General features: G+C 43.9%; 1 protein-coding gene and 1 long non-coding RNA gene across 5 annotated transcripts; one reads left to right on the top strand and one right to left on the bottom strand.

Moving 5' to 3' along the window:
• PLA2G7 (phospholipase A2 group VII) lies at positions 1 to 19,083 on the top strand. 4 transcript variants are annotated; one of them, XM_079969969.1, is made up of 12 exons: positions 1 to 19; positions 3,330 to 3,450; positions 4,818 to 4,929; positions 7,512 to 7,662; positions 8,644 to 8,737; positions 9,493 to 9,561; positions 10,546 to 10,690; positions 11,876 to 11,989; positions 13,751 to 13,842; positions 15,940 to 16,110; positions 17,806 to 17,954; positions 18,740 to 19,083. In XM_079969969.1, the coding sequence occupies exons 3-12, from the start codon at positions 4,843 to 4,845 to the stop codon at positions 18,850 to 18,852; spliced, it is 1,185 nt and encodes a 394-aa protein (XP_079826095.1). In that variant the 5' UTR covers positions 1 to 19; positions 3,330 to 3,450; positions 4,818 to 4,842; the 3' UTR covers positions 18,853 to 19,083. The 4 variants fall into 4 exon arrangements, with proteins under 4 accessions (XP_079826095.1, XP_079826093.1, XP_079826094.1 ...); XM_079969966.1 differs by lacking the exon at positions 1 to 19 and adding an exon at positions 638 to 756; XM_079969967.1 differs by lacking the exons at positions 1 to 19; positions 3,330 to 3,450 and adding an exon at positions 426 to 448.
• On the bottom strand, positions 16,119 to 17,042 carry LOC307212774. The gene is made up of 2 exons (XR_013837203.1): positions 16,967 to 17,042; positions 16,119 to 16,927 (listed from the first exon to the last, which is right to left on the bottom strand). It is a non-coding gene; the product is annotated as an uncharacterized lncRNA (long non-coding RNA).
• Positions 19,084 to 20,811: the final 1,728 nt, after the last annotated feature.

Below are 20,811 nucleotides of genomic sequence, written 5' to 3'. Positions count from 1 at the left end.
GCGAGATCGCTACGTATTGGTATTCTTCCTTTCCATTTTTATTCTGCAGCAGAGGCCGGTGTCCCCCTTCCCCTGGGGAGAGGAGGCGAGGCGGGTCGGGGCCTCTGCTTCGCCTTCGCCTCCTCCTCCGCCCCGTCCCTCGCGGCGCCGGCGAGCGGGAGGCCGAGGAGGCGAGGCCGGCTGGCTGGCTGGCGGGCGGCTGGGCCGGGAGTCCGAGCCTCGGGGAACCGAGAGGGTGAGGATCCCTCCCAGGCCCCGAGGCGCCCCCGAGCCATTTGCAGAGCCAGGCCCGGGGAAGATGCTGCGAAAAGGGCTCCGGGATCCCGTCCCTCTTCCCGCACTGGAAGGGTGGCATTTCTCACAATCCTATCGTAATTTCAAAACTTAACAGTCAACGTTTGTGATTTAAAAGAAAAAAATGGTCCTATTAGCCTTGTGAAATGGAAGAGTAGGATTATAAATATCATAGTTAAAAGTTATCTAAAATATCTAAAAGTTAAAATAATTTATTTCTTTGTAACTAGCACACTTAATACAAGAGACAATTGGGCAAATAAAGCATAATGCCCTTTTGGCACAGAAGGTATTTAGGATGATTTTTTTTTTTTAGTACTGAGGACATTAATATAAATGTTAAATCCTCTCTTTATTTGAGATGATGCTCACTTTAAAAAAATCATATGTAGAACAGTGGGTGCATTGTCTTGTATAAAACATGGTACATGTATTCAAGATTCCGCTTAAAAATATGTAAATGTGAGTGACTGTTCTATTTGTTATAATCTTGTCTCATGTGTCTCTGTATGTAGTCAAATGTAGTCAAATTTCTCACAAGAAAACAAAGGAAATAGTGCTGCTACTTATGCAACCAAGCTTAGGGAGGGCCATCACTTATTAGCAGAAAAGCACCAGTATACTGAGTTTATTGGTGGGGTTTATTCTGACATGGCTGTGTGCTGTTAGTTATATTGTTATTCTTAGAAGGAAAGGGAATCTGGTCTAGTATCGCTTCCAAGGTCCTGTGTACATTATTCATCCATGTATGCATGAAAAAGCAAATATCAGACCCAGAGGCATACCTAGACACCCCCACATCTCCCCCCCTCAAAAAAACACCACACACCCCGGGATGTAATTCATAATCACAAATGACTCTTAAACTGGGTGTTTAAAAGCACACACCTGTAAATGTCTACACATAAGTAAAGCCCACCAAGTTCAATGGGGCTTACCATATTTTTCGCTCCGTAAGACGCACCTGACCACAAGACGCACCTAGTTTTTAGAGGAGGAAAACAGGGAACAAAATATTCTGAACGAAACAGTGGATTTATGATTTTTGTGGTTCATGCTGTAGCCATGGACATGCTATGTGATCTGATGGTGAATTTGGGGTAACCCAGTGCAAAAATCCTGAGGATCCATGTGGATCCGTGCTTTGTAACAATGTTTTTGCGCCATTGTGGTCCCAAGAAACAGTGGATGCATGATTTTTTTGGTGCAGGCTATAGCCATGGATGTGCTATGTGATCTGATGGTGAATTTGGGGTGACCCAATGCAAAAATCCTGAGGATCCATGTGCTTTTACCTTCCCCCTCCTAGACAGCCTCCTTTATCGCTAGCCTCCCTTATCTCCCTCATGTTGCTTGCCGATCAGCTGCTCAGCAGCTTAGCCGCTTGCTTTCGACACCCCCTTCCCTCTTGTTTGCCTTAGCGTATTTTCCTTAGCTAGAGCAGTTTTTTGCTCCCCCTTTTCTTCTAATTTCTCTCCTCATTGCTTGTTTTAGTATTCCTCTCCTTGCAGGTTCACCGTCTTTACCTCTCCCCCTCCCCTGGCAGCCTCCTTTACCCGCAACCTTATCTCCCGATCGCTTGCCAATCACAGCTTCGTTTCAATACCCCCTTCCCTCTTTCTAAAGAAAAATTAAAAAAGAGCACGATCTGTTTTTTGCCCCTGGGCAATTCAGCTCCAGGGACCACGCATTCGCTCCATAAGACACACAGACACAGAACTAGTCTAAATCTGGCAGGAACTTTTGACAATACCCTGCTTGTCTTTGCATGACTTTCAACAAGGCTCCACCAGAAAGGCACTAACCTGAAGGTTGCGCCCCAGAGTTCACTTTACTTAGAAGTAAGCCCTGCTTCAGTCAGTGGCCCTTGCTCTCTGGGGTAAGCATGCAGCGGCATGTGTGCTGAACATGGGTTGAGGCAGGAGAGAAACCAGGGGAAAGCTTGGCTGTCTAGATTAAGAAGCGCCTTGCCTGACACATCAGCTGAAAGGCTGCTCTGGGGCAAGCAGGGGGAGCAGAGGGTGGGGAGTTAAAAAGCTGTGATGTACACAGGCTGGGTTGTGTGTTGCCCTCTGAATCCTAGCCAAAATGCTCGAGTTCTAAAGTTTCAAGAATTCTAAGCAGAATCAGACTGCTTCACACAGGTTTGCTGCATGTCATGCAAAGCCATACTAAATGTGTGATTTTCCAGAAATGTATTGAATTGGAAAATGAGCCATGAAAGTAAATGTCATTCTTGAATTGAGCATCTTGATCTTCACCTATGAAGAATGTTAAAGATAGTGTTCTCAACACTTTAAATTCTCATATTTCAAAGAATTGGTCAGAATAATAATTTGTGGAGTTAATAATCTCATGAGCTTCCTGTGGAATTTGTTTGGCATAACTTCATTTTCTTTGTGACAGGTTATGATGGATTTTGGAACTGTTGGTGGCTAAAAAATTGTCTTTATTTTTATCAATTCAACATTTGCAGACCTAAGGGGAGATGTAGGGAGATGCTTCCCTGCTGACTTGCTGTAGCCAGGTTGGGAGGTGAAACAAGTTTTTCTTCTTCTAATGTGTGGAGGGTTTTTTTAAGTCCCAGGAAATTTATCCAGGGATTGTTGGGAGAGTGAGCAGGCTTTGGAACAAGCAGATCCAAGTCCATGCCAACACCCAGAGAGGAGGAGAAATAAGCATTCTGTTTTGTTCCTTTCCCATCTCTCCTGGTCTCTTCTCCCTTTTCTTTCTTTCTGCTTCCCTGCCTTCCTTTCCAGTCACAGTGTTTTCTGAATTTTGCCTGGAAAATGAGAGAACTGAAAGAGGAAGGGGGAAGGAGCAGCAGGCCTCCTGACAAAGGAGACAGTGAGGGGGAAGGAATGCAGATGTTCCATGGGTGCCACATTGGGGGCACTAGGCCTAGAGGCATGCCTTAACTGATGGACACTAAGGAAGTGTATGTATTTGAGGGGTTCCCCGTGCCTTGTCTTTTATTTAGGCCATCGTCGTGGATTGTTTCCCCCCTGCAGAGATGCTTGTTCGTGTTTTTGCAGATCTGGCCCAGCCCCAAGGTCACCAAAGCAGCAACAGTAGTCCCCTGGAGGAGGAGCTGAAGAACTGTTGGCAGTCACCCAAGGAGCTGGTTTCCGAAGCACCGAGGGCAAAGTTTCAAGAGTACGCCATTCCCAACTCTACAAAAACTAGTAATGTTGCTGTGGGAAGGGCATGAGGGATGCAATGCATATTCAAAATGTCTCCCCAAACCAAATCATGGGTGTTGCACATTCACCTCTGAAGTAAGACCCTTGGTTGCAGGCGAGAGAGGCAAGAATGCTTAAAAAATGGTGTCTTTCCCCAACCAGTTCTCAGTGTGACAAAGACAATGAACATTAGGAATAATCTACGTTGTTAATATTGTTATTTTAGACCAACTTTCAATTTGAAGTTCACAGAACACTAGAATAATTGCAGTAAAATATCAGAGCCACATTAAATTTGTAAGATTATCAAGACGCACAAAACTTCAACAAGATTTAAGCAGTGCATGATGCACAGCAAATAGAACTGCTCAGCCATCTTGATGGTCAACTGAGGGCAAATGGAGGAAGTAGGTCAGGGGTCAGCAACCTAAGGCCCATGGGCTGGAAGTGGCCCACGGAGGTCGTTTGACCTTTCCCTGAGCCGCCCCCAAACTAAGTTGCCCACACACGCACTGCACTAAACTGGCGCAGCACGGTATGGGGACTCGCTTCTGCGGCGCCCTGGAAATCATGTCTGTACACGCAGACGCTGTAAATTGCATCTGCGCAGACGCAGGAAATCGCAGGTACACGTGCGCACGCTGTCCGGCCCACAGAGGGATCTTTGCGGGAGCGATGTGCCCCAGGCAAGTTAAACCTTCCAACCCCTGAAGTAGGTCTTCAGCAGCTCCTGACTAGATATTATGTGGGCTATATTATCTCTTTAAAGTCCTTTTCAATTTCAGTAGCACTTTATATTGTTTTGGAGAATCTTTACTGATTTTAAATGTTCAGTTCAGCATAATTAGTTATTAATATTTACTAGCTGCATGGCCTATTTCTTTCAATTGAATGGAAGACAGCATATTTAGACTATGTCCAAACACTGACTGACCAAGCCTCTTTAGTTTCCACATGGTTGACAATTTTCTTGTAACAGATAGGTAGCCGTGTTGGTCTGCCATAGTCAAAACAAAAAAAATTCCTTCCAGTAGCACCTTAAAGACCAACTAAGTTAGTTCTTGGTATGAGCTTTTCGTGTGCATGCACACTTCTTCAGATACACTAGTGTGTATCTGAAGAAGTGTGCATGCACACGAAAGCTCATACCAAGAACTAACTTAGTTGGTCTTTAAGGTGCTACTGGAAGGAATTTTTTTTAATTTTCTTGTAAACTGCTTTGAGGTGGTTGGTTTTTTATAATCAAGCGGTATATAGATTTTATGAAATAAATCAATAATATGCCTTTGCAGCATACCCATAGTTATACCAACACACTCGTAAGATTATCTTGCTTTTCAGACTTGCCTGTCAAAGTGCCAAGGAAATGGGGAGCAACCTTGAGAGGATTCCTGAAGGGAAAGGCCCTTACTCAGTTGGATGCACAGATCTTATGACCGGCCACAGCATTCAGGTATCTGCAGCTGTTAAATCATCAGATTTTCTTTTAGCACCCAAAGCAGCTTACGGTAAACAAAATGAAGGTGATCCAAAGTACAAGTTAATAGATTTAACAGCTATATATGTAGAATTATGTATAGTGCCCCCTTGTGGTCCATAGACAAAACACATCCAGTAACTATGTAGCGGTTCCTATTTATCTACTTGCACTGGTGTGCTTTCGAACTGCTACCTTTACCTTTATTTATGCAGGCAGCATTCATGCTAGGGGTGTAATGTGTATATGGGTCACTACTTCCATGGGCACATTTGTGCACCTTCATCTACATATTAGCACTTTCAGTTTTATGCCTCCAAAATCTGTTTTGATGTTTCCCATTTGTGCTAGTGGGTAATGATGAGATACATTCATGCCGTGTTTTGTTTCCTCCCCTCAAGTAGTACTTCCAGAAACCTGGTGTCCACGGTGGGCATGCATGTCAGTATTTGTTTACCCATGCACAGGCACCTTGCATTATACAGTCGTACCTTGAAAGTTGAACGGAATCTGTTCCAGAAGACCATTCGACATCCAAAATGTTCAAAACCCAAAGCGTGCCTTCGGATTGGCTGCATTCGGATTGCCTGTCGGACGTTTGGCTTCCAAAAATAGCTCGCAAACTGGAACAGTCACTTCTGGATTTGCGACATGCGGGAGCCAAAACGTTTGGGAACTGGATTTGCGACATGCGGGGGCCAAAACGTTTGGGAACTAAGCTATTTAATTTCCAAGGTACAACTGTATATTTTTGAAAATACAATTTTTTTGATAAAGCAAGTTTGCACCAAAGTCAAATGTAGTGTAAAAATGTGTGTCCTAGAATCATAGAGTTGGAAGAGACCCCAAAGGGCATCTAGTCCAGCCCCCAGCAATGCAGGAATCTCAACTAGAGCAGGGAAGGACTTTAAGTTGCTGGCATGGGAAGCTGGTACTTCTTCCCTCTGTTTTTCCTTTCCCACCTCCTGCAAGGGCATTTCTTTTGATAACGCTGTTTTGTGCAAGAACAATTCTGTGCAAAAGAGTTGTTTTAAAAATAAAAATACAGTGGTATCTTAGGTTACATACACTTCAGGTTACAGACTCTTCAGGTTACAGACTCCACTAACCCAGAAATAGTGCCTCGGGTTAAGAACTTTGCTTCAGGATGAGAACAGAAATCACGCGGCAGTAGCACGGCGGTAGCAGGAGGCCCCATTAGCTAAAGAGGTGCTTCAGGTTAAGAACAGTTTCAGGTTAAGAACGGACCTCCGGAATGAATTAAGTATGTAACCAGAGGTACCACTGTACTGTGATGTGCCTTCAGCAACAACCAGTGGGAAAAAGCAGGCTGCATCCTTTTCCTTGGGCTAATGGAAACAAAATGGAAATGTGGAGGGTGGCGACAGATGGCAGGCATCCAGCAAAAATGTCACCACACACACATACATATAAACACCCACAGAATGCCCTTCAGTACATCCACTGCATGCAGTTTTATAGTGCATTATCAGATTATCCACAGATTGGGAAAAATCAGAATTTAGAAAGGGGAAAATGCAGTCTGCCAGTTGGATGTGGAGAAGATGGTGTGATTATCACAAGAATACGTAAATAGAGACACAAGCAGCTTCAGATCCCTATTATACTCCAGTGTGGATGAACCTACAAATATTTTTATGCTACCTTTTAGATCAGAAAAGCCCTTCCAAAGTAGGTCAAAGAAATAACGTAAGTGCAATTAAAAAAAAATAGAGAACACATGTATACAATATTAAAACAAACAGCCTCATTACATAACAAACCCAAACCAGCAATCTACAACAAATATAATATAAAATAATACACAGCTGTAGCAGCTAAAAATCTACCCCAACATCATTAATTTAAAGCAAATTGGAAGCAAGTATTTTTAAAATCCATTTGAAAACAGCTTAAGTGGGGGGCCAGACAAACAACACATATGCCCTTGACTTTCAGCATCCTAGCTAGCAATATAAATTTTACTTCACAAGTACATTTCCCCATGTCAGTACACAGCACGAGCACCAACTCCTCCCAAACACTATCTACCAGGCTCTCTAGGCAACAGACAACATGTGTAAGCGTTGTGCCAGACAGGCAATCCACTGTGTGGTGAATCGGTGCCTTCTGAGGAAATATTTCCCTCTTCTTCACAGTGATGTTCTTCCACAAGACCCTCCCCTTGTCGTGGAGTGGGACCTCACCCACCCACCTTTCTGCCTCTTTTAGCTTTTCCAGGTTTGCCACCTTGGCCTCAAGGGAATGAAATTGTTCCTGGACACCCAGGAGCTCCTTACACCTTGGGCACACCCATGACTTCTGTCCAGACATGACAGACGGTGCAAAACCCTGGAAAGCCCCCCACCCCTGCTGGCATTTTACCTGCATAATTGTTTTTGTAATTTAAGTTAACAATGTATACTTGGGGCCCCTCAGCTGAAGGGCCCCTTAATTCTGCACATATTATGCATACCTATATATCTGCCACTGCATTCTTCTCTTTTAAAACTTTTGAAAGCAGCTTTGAATAACTTGATTTTCTTATTCATTGCTAGGGAAGTTTTTTGCGTCTCTATTACCCATCCCAAATTGGTACAAGTGATGAAGAAACAATATGGATTCCCAATAAAGAATATTATTATGGACTATCTGATTTTCTGAACATAAATCGGACATTAGGAGGGTTCTTTTTCACATGCAACTTTGGTAAGTTTTGAAGGACATTTTTAATACAGTTAGACTCAATGAAGAGCATGTTTTACTGCATCCCTTGTGTTTCAGTTCCTTTCTTTCAAGTGAATGCATGCCAGGGATTGAAACTGGGACATTCTACATGGCTTTACCCCTGAACAATGGTCCCTTCTCATGTCTTCTTCTGAGAAAATCATTTCATGCATTCATTAACATATGTAAGGCCTGAGTTATAATTTCATTTATTTGGATGACATTGTTCTGAAAATTCATATAATAGTATTCTTGTGATCACCATATCTCCTATCAGACGAGTTTGCTTATTTCACTTAATATTTTGAACTTAACTGTAGGGCAGGTTCTTTTATCTTTAATTCCTTTCAGTGACTCCTGTCCTAGATGCTAAACTCCAGACACAACAGTTTCAGTTGATTTCCCCCCCTGTCCGAAACGAATTTGTGCAAGATGTTACAGCACCTATCAGTCTTCTTACTTGAAGTAAACATACTGTAAATAACTGCAGTGATAGCTTCATGTCACACTGCCCAGACTCCTTACTCCACAAACAAATGCAGCTCTCCAACATTTATGATAACAGCTAGCAAGCCATATCTGAAAAACGCACAAGTCTAGTGTCCAGATCAAAGGAAGTCATAGTACCATTCTATTCTTCCTTGGTCAAGCTGCACCTGGAATATTGTTTTATTTAGGTAGGAATAGAGGCAAACTCATTTTCATAAACAAATATATATTATAACTCTAGCCAAAGATCCCAAACCTCTTGCAGGTTTGTGTATATGAATACGTGAGTTCTGGACATGCATGTGGCTTCAGATACATACTGTAACAACTGCTGCTACAGACTCAAACATGTATGAGCTACTGTTTGGGGTGGTTGAGGAAGAGCAATTTCAGGCGTGAAGTACTATTTGCATGAGAGCAACAAATTGACATTTCCCAAATTCATAATACAAACACATATTCTATTCAATTTAGGCTCAGTGACATGTCCTGCAAAATGGAACGCTGCATTCAAGCTTGGAGAAAAATACCCCCTAATTATTTTCTCCCACGGACTTGGAGCTTTCAGGTAGTGTTGCATTTTGGTAGTAGAGTGTTTCCTAATACAGTGGTACCTCGGGTTATATACGCTTCAGGTTACAGACTCCGCTAACCCAGAAATAGTGCTTCAGGTTAAGAACTTTGCTTCAGGATGAGAACAGAAATCGTGCAGTGGCAACAGGAGGCCCCATTAGCTAAAGTGGTGCTTCAGGTTAAGAACAGTTTCAGATTAAGTACGGACCTCCGGAACGAATTAAGTACTTAACCCGAGGTACCACTGTATAGATGATTGCATTTAAGCAACATAATATATCAAAATATGTGGTTCATGAAGTTGACAGTCCTCAATAATGGTTTCAGCCTACAAAAATTATTACTACCTGACTGGGGATGTGAGTACGAATTGCTGCCATCCAACCCCACCCCAGTTGCTCACCCTCCATCAGTTGGAGAGCGCAGCCTGAAGTGCAGAGCCCACTCTGCCCATGGAGGCTCCCGACATGCAGTGACTAGATCCCTGCAGAACTGGGGTTCTAAAGCATGTGGGGAGCCTCCGTGAATGAAACAGGGGCTCTCCTTCAAACTTTACCTTAAGTTAATTTTCCCCTGCTCACTGTGCTCACATGTAGGATTTACCTGCAAGTGGAACAATTGGGTTTTTAAAATCTGTGTACAGCATCTAAAAAACTTCATCATCATCAAGATGTAGTATGCACATGAATTATAAATTCTGTCAGGACTGAAATAATCTGTTTAACTAATTTGTCGTGTTTTTATTTACAGAACTCTGTATTCAGCAATTTGCACTGAAATGGCATCTCGGGGTTTTGTTGTTGCTGCTGTTGAGCACAGGTATGCTGACTACACATCTTGAGTTTTGTATTAGCTGAAGAAGAAGCATGTACACAAATATCTGATTAAGTACTAACTAGAAACACAGTAAATAAAGAAGATGGATGGACTAGATTTCGAAAGTAAAAATAGGCACTTTAGAATTAGATTTTAGAAAGCTTAATTTTACTGCACAGACTTTCTTTTTCTTTGGGGGTGTTGAATGATACTCAGAGGTGTGGACAGTATGACATCAGAACTGAACATCTTCATGGATTTTTTAGGAATGAGTGGCACTCTAGTTATTTGAGTATTATTCTCCAAAACAGTTGGCCTAATAACTCCTGGTCAACAGCAGCATGGGCATGCATGTTTGCCTCAAGTGTGATGAGTTGACTTATGGCCTATAGATCTAATTTGTTTGTTTTTTAACTGGAACCTCAGGATCTACCAGTGAGAGCCAGGTGCAAAGCACATACATTTAGGAACCAAGATCAAGGTGCCTTTGAGCATATTCTGAGCCTGGGATTTATATTCAGTAGCAAGACTGAACTGAGCTCACTCATTTCACATAGATGTCCACTCCTTGTTAGCTTTCCTTGTTTCAGAAGCCTAATTTAGGTGGGGAAAGTTGCTTGGGAGTCAAAACTCCATCCCTATATCCTCCAGAGGTCTACCAGTGTGTCCCAATCTATCCTCTGACCACCACTGCTCTACACTGGCTGGCAGCAGCTCTCCAAGGTTTCAGTTTCTCCAAGCCTTTCCCAGCCCTGCCTGGAGTTGCCAGAGATTGAACAGGGGACCTTCTGCATGCAAAGTAGAATAACAACCATTTTTAATAGAAGTTTCCTTCAGTACTATCATTCTTCAAGGTAAATTGTGAATTGGTTTTTCAGTATTTCTACTTGAACATAAAGGCAGAATATGGTGCTTGAGAGGAAAGGAGTGCAGCTATCTCAAAAGGGAGGTCCAGAGGCTTCAGAACAGCATTTTTCTTTTTATTAGAGACCAGTCATCTTCAGCTACATATTACCTTAATGAGAAACCTGCTTTAGGAGCAAAGGGAGAAGCCTCAGAACTGCACAAGGAGTGGATCTATTACAGGAAATTAAAAGCAGGTGAAGATGAAGTTGTTTTACGTCAACAACAGGTATTTGTTTGAAGAAGTCCTCTGTCTTGGAGCAGTATGCTTTTGTGGCAGTAGAGAGTTCTCAAGAAGGTTGAAGATGACATGAAAGAATCATTGGCTGTGGTGATTATGTTTGCTTCCCTTGTCCTTTTCCAGGTTTTTTTTAGCATTTTAAAAAGGGAAATGTGAACTTACGTTAAATGGGGTCTCTGGGGTTTGGGATAGAGCAGTCTTGGAAGCACTTCCTTTTGGTTGACAGGCAGGGCTCTAAATCAAGCTCAAGGGTTCATTTCCGCAGCAGTTCTAGAGGGGTGACAGTCATTATTTTTGGGATTTTTTTAAAAAAGCACCCCACATCCATACACCCAGTGAGACTATAATCTTTCATTTGCTAGATATAACCTTTTGGAGGATGTGAAGAATCCCGTGAACTGTAGTTTGTTTAGGGCGCTGGGAATTGTAGCTCTGCAAGGTCAGTTCCCAGGACTCTCCATGACTGATGAAGTGGCATTATATATGAAAAAGTGTAATATTTCTTTTCATGTATGGTGTGCGTGTGACCTAATTGTGAGGTTCTGGGACTAATGGAAACCAGATTGGAAGTACAGTGGTGCCCCGCCCGCAAGACGAACGCCTCGCAAGACGGAAAACCCGCTAGACGAAAGGGTTTTCCGTTTTGGATGCGCTTCGCAAAACGAATTTCCCTATGGGCTTGCTTCGCAAGACGAAAATGTCTTGCGAGTTCCTGCGGGGTTTTCCCCCTTTTCCCCCCCTTTTCCTAAGCCCTAAGCCGCTTATCAGCTGATCCGCTGATAAGCCGCTTATCAGCTGATCCGCTAAAAGCCGCTAAACCGCTAATAGCGCTAATCCGCTAAGCTGTCAATGGGCTTGCTTCGCAAGATGAAAAAACCGCTATACGAAGAGCCTCACGGAACGGATTAATTTCGTCTTGTGAGGCACCACTGTACTGTACTTCTGCGGAGGGACCTGACACTTGCAGTTCTAATGTCAATTAACAAAGTCTACTGTTTCTATAGATGAAGTCCAGTACTTGGTTTAAAAAAGATTTTGACCACATTTCTTAGGTTCTGTTGATGTCAGACCATAGATTCATAGGAAATTTCCTCTGCTTATCAGATCAGTGTCTTGGTGCATTGGCTATTTTAAGTCCAAAAGGATAATGATTTATGTTTGCTTTCTGTGTAGGTGCAACAAAGAGCTGATGAGTGTGTTAGAGCCCTTGACCTCATGCTTGATATTAATTCCGGAAAACAAATAGTGAATGTGCTGCCATTGAACTTTAACTGGATGCTTTTAAAGGTAAAGTTACAGATAGGTAGCCGTGTTGGTAGCCGTGTTGGTCTGCCATAATCAAAACAAAATAAAAAAATTCCTTCTAGTAGCACCTTAAAAAAGACCAACTAAGTTAGTTCTTGGTATGAGCTTTCGTGTGCACGCACACTTCTTCAGATACACTGAAACCCAAGTCACCAGACCCTTCTATATAGTGAGAAGGTGGGGAGGGGTATTATTCAGAAGGGTGGTGGGATCACCCAATCCCACCACCCTTCTGAGTATTTAATTTGTATTAGGAGCCCACAAGTTTCTTTACCTTTAAAACAAAGGTAAAGAAACTTGTGGGCTCCTAATACAAATTGAGTAACTACATGGGCTAAGCTGTTCGCTACAGACTTTCCAATTTCTTTCTTTGTGCTGTTTGCTACACTTCCCAGCTGTTGAATCATGGCGGAGGCACCTACTGGTTTTTGCTCCTTTTAAGTATGGCGATTCACTCCTCTTTCAGTTACCAACTCTCGGTGCCCTATAAAGAGAAGTGCAGTGCTGCTTGCCTCTCACAGCAATGTCCCACCATTGAAGATTCTTTCTTGACTTTCCCTTAGGAATGAAGACTAAAAGCTTCATTCCTATGAATGTGTGTATCTGAAGAAGTGTGCATGCACACGAAAGCTCATACCAAGAACTAACTTAGTTGGTCTTTAAGGTGCTACTGGAAGGAATTTTTTTTGTTTTGACTAAAAGCTGGTTATTGACTCACTATCCTCCTCACATAGGTCAAAGGTCAAGGGACCCCTGACCATTAGGTCTAGTCGTGGCCGACTCTGGGGTTGCGGCGCTCATCTCGCTTTAGTTGCCGAGGGAGCTGTTTGTCCACAGACAGCTTCCGGGTCATGTGGCCAGCATGACTAAGCTGCTTCTGGCGAACCAGAGCAGCGCACGGAAACGCCGTTTACCTTCCCACCAGAGCGGTACCTATTTATCTACTTGCACATTGAGGTGCTTTTGAACTGCTAGGTTGGCAGGAGCAGGGACCGAGCAATGGGAGCTCACCCCGTCACGGGGATTCGAACCGCTGACCTTCTGATTGGCAAGCCCTAGGCTCTGTGGTTTAACCCACAGCGCCACCCGTGTCCTCCTCACATACCTTTGTCCAAATAGCAGGGTACTAATACCTCATGATCAGTGCCACAGCAGTTAAGGTAAACTGCCCCCATTGTTTCCCAGAAATTATAATCTATAATCAGCTTTAATAGGGTCAGAGCCAGCTCCCGGCAGGAGTCACCATTCTGAGACCTCATGATTTGCCAAGGGGGTGGAGGCAGAACTGAAGGGGGACTGGACAGGCTCAAGATTCCAGATGTTGTTGGACTTCAGTTCTTCTTCTTCTTATGATGTTGTTGTTGTTGTTACTAAATTTATATTCAGCACTTCATCATAAGATCTCAGGGCAGTTCCCAGAATAAAATACAAGATAAAAACACAAGTAAATAATTAAAACAAAACAGTGAAACAATAACCCCCCCTTCCCAAAGCCATATATTTAAAAAGGCTGTACAATATTAATCAGCCAAAGGTCTGGTTGAAAAGGAACATTGGGCATTTAAGAGTTGTATGTATTAGCCTCCTGGTTTCTGTAGGTCTAAGCATGTTTAACTCTGTCTTGGACTGAGTGCGTTCAGTTATTCCCAGCTAGATGAGCGGGGTATAAGGAATAAATTATTATTATTATTATTATTAACCAGCTAGAAGAGCAACAGTTTCTCTTATCTTTTGTATTTTTAGGATTCTATTGATGTACAGAAAATAGCTGTGATGGGACACTCTTTTGGTGCTGCTACAACTATTGAGGCTCTTAGCAAAAATGTCCAGTTCAAGTAAGAACTGTCATCTTAAAAGCCTGTGAATGTTTTCTGATCCCCACCCCCTGCATTAACAACCGAACTCTGTTCAAAAGGTAGGGCTTAACCCTGTGGCACCAAGAGCACATACTGGAAGCGCTAATGGTGACATGTGCCATAGCATCTGTTAAAATCTGTGTAAAAGGCCATTATGGAACTTAAGAACCGGTACCAGGATTTATATCGCTTTTATTATTGTGCGGCTTAAGATTATAAAACTGTGGGGAGAGGTTGTCTTGTTTTTTATATCACTTCAGTGCCTAGAAGATTGATGGCACTTTATAAAATAAAAACACAACTACTAATACTGGGAGGAATTCAGTGATGCGCTCTTCTGATGGTTCTGTAGTGCAAACATTTCAGTTTGCCATACAGAACAATCCCTCCCCCCCCCCCCCGCATATTGTTCCCAGGGTTCTTCTGACTGCCCCCCACCCTGGCTGCAGGGCCAGTTTCGAGGGGCACACAGAGGGAGAAGGAAGCCCTGTTGCATAAGCAGAAGCCCCTGTACAGAGCTTTCATGGATAGGACTCATTAAAAATAAATAAATTATTTATATCCCGCCCTCCCCAGCCGAAGCCGGGCTCAGGGCAGCTAACAACAATAAAATAGTACAAGATTCTAAAAACATTTCATTATAAAAATTAATTAAAATCAAATTGTTGGCAACCATCAAGCTAAAGTTCTGTGGAGATTGCCAAAGGAGGGAGTCAGGCTGCGCCCTGACCAAAGGCCTGGTGGAACAGCTCTGTCTTACAGGCCCTGTGGAAAGATGTCAAGTCCCGCAGGGCCCTAGTCTCTTGTGACAGAGCGTTCCACCAGATTGGAGCCGCAGCCAAAAAAGCCCTGGCTCTATTTGAGGCCAGCCTAGCCTCTCTGTGGCCTGGGACCTTCAGGATGTTTTTATTTGAAGACCGTAAGTTCCTCTGTGGGACATACCAGGAGAGGCGGTCCTGTAGGTACGAGGGTCCTAGGCCGTATAGGGCTTTAAAGGTTAAAACCAGCACCTTAAACCTGATCTTGTACTCCACCGGGAGCCAGTGCAGCTGGTATAGTACTGGGTGAATGTGATCTTGCAGTGAAAGCCCTGTAAGGAGTCTCGCCGCAGCATTCTGCACCCGCTGGAGTTTATGGGTCAGTCTCAAGGGCAGCCCCATGTAGAGTGAGTTACAATAATCCAGTCTGGAGGTGACCGTCGCATGGATCACAGTGGCTAGGTCGGGGCGAGAGAGGTAAGGAGCCAACTGCTTAGCTTGGCGGAGATGAAAAAATGCCGCCTTTGTTATAGCTGTAATCTGCGCCTCCATGGAGAGGGAGGTATCGAAGATTACACCCAAACTCTTAATGGACAGTGCTGGCACTAATTGCACCCCCGCAAGAGATGGGAGTAGCCCCCTCAATCCCATATCATCCCATCCCAGCCAGAGGACCTCTGTCTTCAAAGGATTTAACTTCAACCAGCTCCCACGTAACCATCCAGCCACAGCTTCCAGACATCTGGTCATTGTGTCTGGGGCCGAGTCAGGATGGCCATCCATCAACAGATAGAGTTGGGTGTCATCAGCATACTGATGGCAACCCAGCCCAAAACTCCGGACAAGCTGGGCGAGGGGGCGCATAAAGATGTTAAAAAGCATCGGGGAGAGTATCGCACCCTGAGGCACTCCACACACCAAGGAGTGGTGCGATGACAATTCCCCCCCAAGCGCCACCCTCTGTCCCCGACCAGAGAGAAACGAGCGCAGCCATTGAAGGACTGTGCCCTGGATCCCCACGTCGGCAAGGCGGTGGTCCAGGAGTTCGTGATCGACCATGTCGAAGGCTGCTGACAGGTCATGAGTTGAATCCCACTCATTGGAACAAGATGTGGCTTTGAACAGAACATCTTCCTAAAGCTTGTATTTGTAACATCTCTGAGAAACCTGTGGAAAAGCTGAATGAGGTGCAGTATATATAGAACTAGTGTCCCACGTCCCCTGCAGATCTCAGAATATAGTCTCACCAAAAGAAAGAATAGACCTTGTGCAACTAATACCAACATGCCCACACACTTGCACTTTCCCCCCCATACAGGTGTGGCATTGCCCTTGATGCATGGATGCTACCCCTTTGTGAAGAAGTGTATCCTAGAGTTCGTCAACCATTGCTGTTTATTAATTCAGAAAAATTCCAATGGGCTTTAAACATTCTAGAAATAAAGAAACTTAACTACAAAGACAGAGAGAGAAAAATGATCACTATCAAGTAAGTGCTAAATTGCAACAGTATTAGTTTATTTTCAGAGGAATTGGAATTGTTTGTGCATGTTGTGAAGGCAGCAAGCTATTGCAGGAAGAAAACAGCACTTTGCTAGATCACATAGCTGTTTCATCTTCAAATTCTATTTCAGTCCTACCTGTGGCAAAATGGTTATATCAGACTAGCCCATGCGACAATGCAGCCTGTGACTATCCAAGTTCTAGTATGCCCTCCAAAAGAGGAGGAAGAATCAAGGTGCATCCTCTTAGGGCTAAACTACATGTATATTTGCATTTATAATGTGCAGGTTCTTAAAAATGTGAATAGTTCTTAGCCCCCACCCCAAGATTTAAGCAGTTTCCTGGAAAGAAATCAATTATTTATTTCCCTGCTGCAGCCCCAAGCAAAACTCTGAAGCTGCGTTGAGAGGAAATTTTCACTCATGGAGCATTTCCTCCTCTCTATATAAATAAATGCTTCAGATGATGGGTTTTCATCAAGACCACAAGGGCAGAGGAGAGGGAGAGAAAGACTTAAACTCTCCCTATTTTTGCTTCTTTCCTAATAATGATCAGTCCCCTGCTCCAGGTGTTACTATTTGCTTTTAAAAAACCTGCATGTTTCAAAAAACAGAACCAGCAAACTGGAGGGAAAGGGAAACTTTCTTCTGAATGCAAAATTTTGCAAGTTCTGAAGATTCTCAGCACGACAGCAAAACCTAAATAGTGGGTTCACCCTTCTCCTGTCCCTAGAAAATGTTCATGAAAAAGCTCCCATGCACTTCATTCTGTATCCCAGTTTCCGTTGTGTCAGTCTGCAGCGACTTACAGAAAAGAAAGAGTAAAGATTTTAAAGCAAATACTTTTCAGTATCTGCCTGTCTCCAAAAAGGGCTACATTGATGAGCAACACATAAGGGCAAAAAGATACAGCAAATTAAGGTAAAGGTAAAGGTACCCCTGCCCGTACGGGCCAGTCTTGACAGACTCTGGGGTTGTGCGCCCATCTCACTCAAGAGGCCAGGGGCCAGCGCTGTCCGGAGACACTTCCGGGTCACGTGGCCAGCGTGACAAAGCTGCATCTGGCGAGCCAGAGCCGCACACGGAAACGCCGTTTACCTTCCCGCTGGTAAGCGGTCCCTATTTATCTATTTGCACCCGGAGGTGCTTTCGAACTGCTAGGTTGGCAGGTGCTGGGACCGAGCAGCGGGAGCGCACCCTGCCGCAGGGATTCGAACCGCCGACCTTTCGATCGGCAAGTCCTAGGCGCTGAGGCTTTAACCCACAGCGCCACCTGCGTCCCTGTCTCCAAAAAGGGCTACATTGATGAGCAACACATAAGGGCAAAAAGATACAGCAAATTACTAATCTGTAATTTGGGACGCATATTTGCTTGAATAAAATGTTTTGATTGGTGGGGCAAAGATGTCAGATGACCTGCTTTTGCACAGCACTGTGCATTGCAACCCTAACTCATCTGTATGCAGCTGTAATTGATTAAAATTTACCTTATTGGCCTACTTAGATTTAATTGGGTGAGAATCACATGCAGTTGTGATAAGAGGTGCTCCTTTGCCATCCTAAGGAAAAAACCATTATGCTTTACTTTTAACAAAAAACTTAATTTTTAAAGATGTTGCTTATAACTACAATTACCCTTTTGTGGCTGTAATGTAGTTGGGAAATATCTTTGCTATTTGCAGAGGAACGGTACATCAGAGTTTTCCAGACTTTACATTTTTGACTGGCAACATTGTTGGAAAGATTTTTGGACTGAAGGGACAATTAAATCCTAATACAGCCATTGATGTTAGCAACAAAGCTTCATTAGCCTTCTTACAGAAACATTTAGGTAAGTAACTACATTTGCTACATGATTTTTATATGTGATTTGTTGTCTACCCCATCCGAATGGTAATATCTGAAAGTCAAAAGATGGAATTCAACATCAAGCCATGATGAATGTTCCATCTGCACAAGTATTTCATCTTACCATGCGGAATGATCCCCCCCCCCCCCCGTGCACAGTTCTGAGGTCTCTCCTGACCCCCAGCCCTCATAAGCCATTTGGGGTGTCTGTGCAGGAGAAGGGGGGAGCCCACAACAGAATCTGAAATCCTTGTGCAGGCGCTGAGGGGGCCTGTTTGCTGAATGTGTAATTCCATTCTCCTGAAGGGGAGAATTGGGATCCATGATGTGGATTGTCTCCACCCATCTCACCACTGGCAGGAAGTCTTGGGGGGGAAACCTGAGGAATTCTTCAGGGGAGAGACGGGGAAAGCATGGATCTGTGCCTGGAAAGCACAGGGCAAAAAGTAAGTGTGGAGAAGCCCATTTGGACTTCTTGCCCTTCTGGCTGTTCTAGCCATTCTATACTATTTATTAATATGCGCAGCAGATTGAAAATTTAAAATAAATTTCAATCCCCAACCTAACATTGATAAAAGTCCTAAAATAACTGGTAGGAGCAGAATGTCAGACATCTAAAAGAAGATCAGTTTTAATATAATGCAACTCCAACATGTCACAAAAGCTTGATATTAAAAGGTAACACTGATGTTATTTCACCATATCTGATTTTAATCATTCTTCTGCCCTGAGATATGTTTTCATTTGATTTACGCCTCTGTTCTGTAGGTCTCAATAAAGATTTTGACCAGTGGGACACTCTCTTAGAAGGCAAAGGGCATGATGTCATTCCAGGCACCAACATTGATCTACCTCCAATGCCACCTCAGTCCAAACAATAAAGACAGAATGGAAACTGTGGACCCTTTAACAATTGACAAGGAGCTCTTGATTGTTGACAGTGCTATCTGCAAATTGAGAGCTTGAAGAATAGTTTTGTAACATGAAGGCAACTGTGCAGCAAATTATAATTGGTTTATTGTTACAACAGCAGTATATGAAGGTGCCACCACTCTGCTAATTTACTTTCCAGAGCCAAGAAATATACCAAGTAAACATCAGTTAATAATGTGCCTTCTGTTGCCTGAAGATGACTTTGTGTAGAACAGATCAGATCAAGTGCTGTGTTCCTAACGTGCACAAACATTGGGGTGGGGAGCTAAACATGAGATTAGGAGGTCTCCATTTCAGTTATTGATAGCACATTTTTTGCCACTCATATGTAATGCAGGTTTTGATACTGTGCAGTTTAAGTCTTTAAAGGACATTATCTCTACTGTATGAAAAACAAAAACAGGCATCGCTATAACACCCACTTCCACACAAGTGGAATGCTTCACTAGGTGGGCTGCAGGCTTCATCCAGCCTCATCATCTTAGGCTCTCTTTATGTTAGCATGTTAGGGGTCCCAGTGGAAGAATCAGACCTATTACGTGAAGTTCAGTGTCACTGTGGAGTACACTACTATGGACTCTCTTTCTTCCCACTGCCATTAAGCTGGATCTGCCCAGGAAGGCCTGTATTCCTAGCCAATAAAATTGCATCCCTAGCCAATGAAGCCTCCTGGGCTTCAAGGAGTAGCCAAGCAACAAGCCTCCTCTTTGCAGAGGAAAGTCATGACATCCAGAACAGGTGCACTCACTTCCCAAACTCAACTACCCACAGTGGCTCGCATGAAGCTCATTACTTCCCCCAGGTAGTGGTCCAACACCTCAACAGACTCTCCTGATTCAGATGGCACAGGTAGAGTTGCATGCCAGCAACATACTGGCGTAACACTCTAAAACCCCAGTGGCTTCATACAGATGCTGAACAGCATGAGGGGCAAGATTGACTTCTGGGAGACACAACTCCCATGATGTAGCAGTCCCCCACTACTACTCTATGGAAATGATTCCTAAGGTAAGAGAGACATCACTGCAGCACATTGTCTTCCCATTTCCAACCCCCAGCTGCTCCAAGAAGCTACTATGGTTCATGGTATCAAAAGCCACTGAGAGATCAAGGAGAATCCTTGGTGTTACTTGTGCTTGAACTCATCACTGGTATCATGAGTGCTGAGGTGGGACCAGGCTCGGGCATGGAATAGGAGGTTGAGAAGAATGAGGGAAGGGCTGAGATAGGGCAACAGAGCCTGGAGACAGTGGGTGCTTTTCCCTTGCAGAAGATTGCTGTCTCAGCTGGGGAAAAGAGCATGGGAATGGAATCTGAGGCGGGGGAGACCCGGAGTCAGAAAGGGAACTCACACGTAGCCTCAACACATGCTCAACCATCTCACAGGTGAGCCAGCCTTGCCTCTTCTTAAAAGTGAGTGCAGCTACCAACCCTCTGGAATGGCACCACTGCTTCTGTGCAGTTGTGAGCTCCTTGCCCTAATCTTGGGACTCCATAAACTTGGACCGCTGCTTCTAGTCTGGCTAGCCTTGCCTTTCCTCTTGCCAAACTTGATCACGGTGGCTGCTGGGACACATTACCTGTTGCTAAGCCTCTCTGTCGTGGTGGCCTGGACAAGAGCCAAGAAAAATCACTTCTCCTAAACATTAGGAAGAACTTCCTGACAGTAAGAGCTGTTCAACAGTGGAATTTGCTGCCCAGGAGTGTGGTGGAGTCTCCTTCTTTGGAGGTCTTTAAGCAGAGGCTTGACAACCATATGTCAGGAGTGCTCTGATGGTGTTTCCTGCTTGGCAGGGGATTGGACTCGATGGCCCTTGTGGTCTCTTCCAACTCTTCTATGATTCTATGATTCTTGCTGGTGGCAGAGGTGCTGGGCCTGGTGTGGGATAAGCATCCTGCTTCCTACT

The sequence above is a fragment of the Podarcis cretensis genome (assembly GCF_951804945.1).
Source record: "Podarcis cretensis genome assembly, chromosome: 3".
NCBI lineage: Eukaryota > Metazoa > Chordata > Lepidosauria > Squamata > Lacertidae > Podarcis > Podarcis cretensis.
This window is presented reverse-complemented; position numbering and strand designations above follow the sequence as displayed.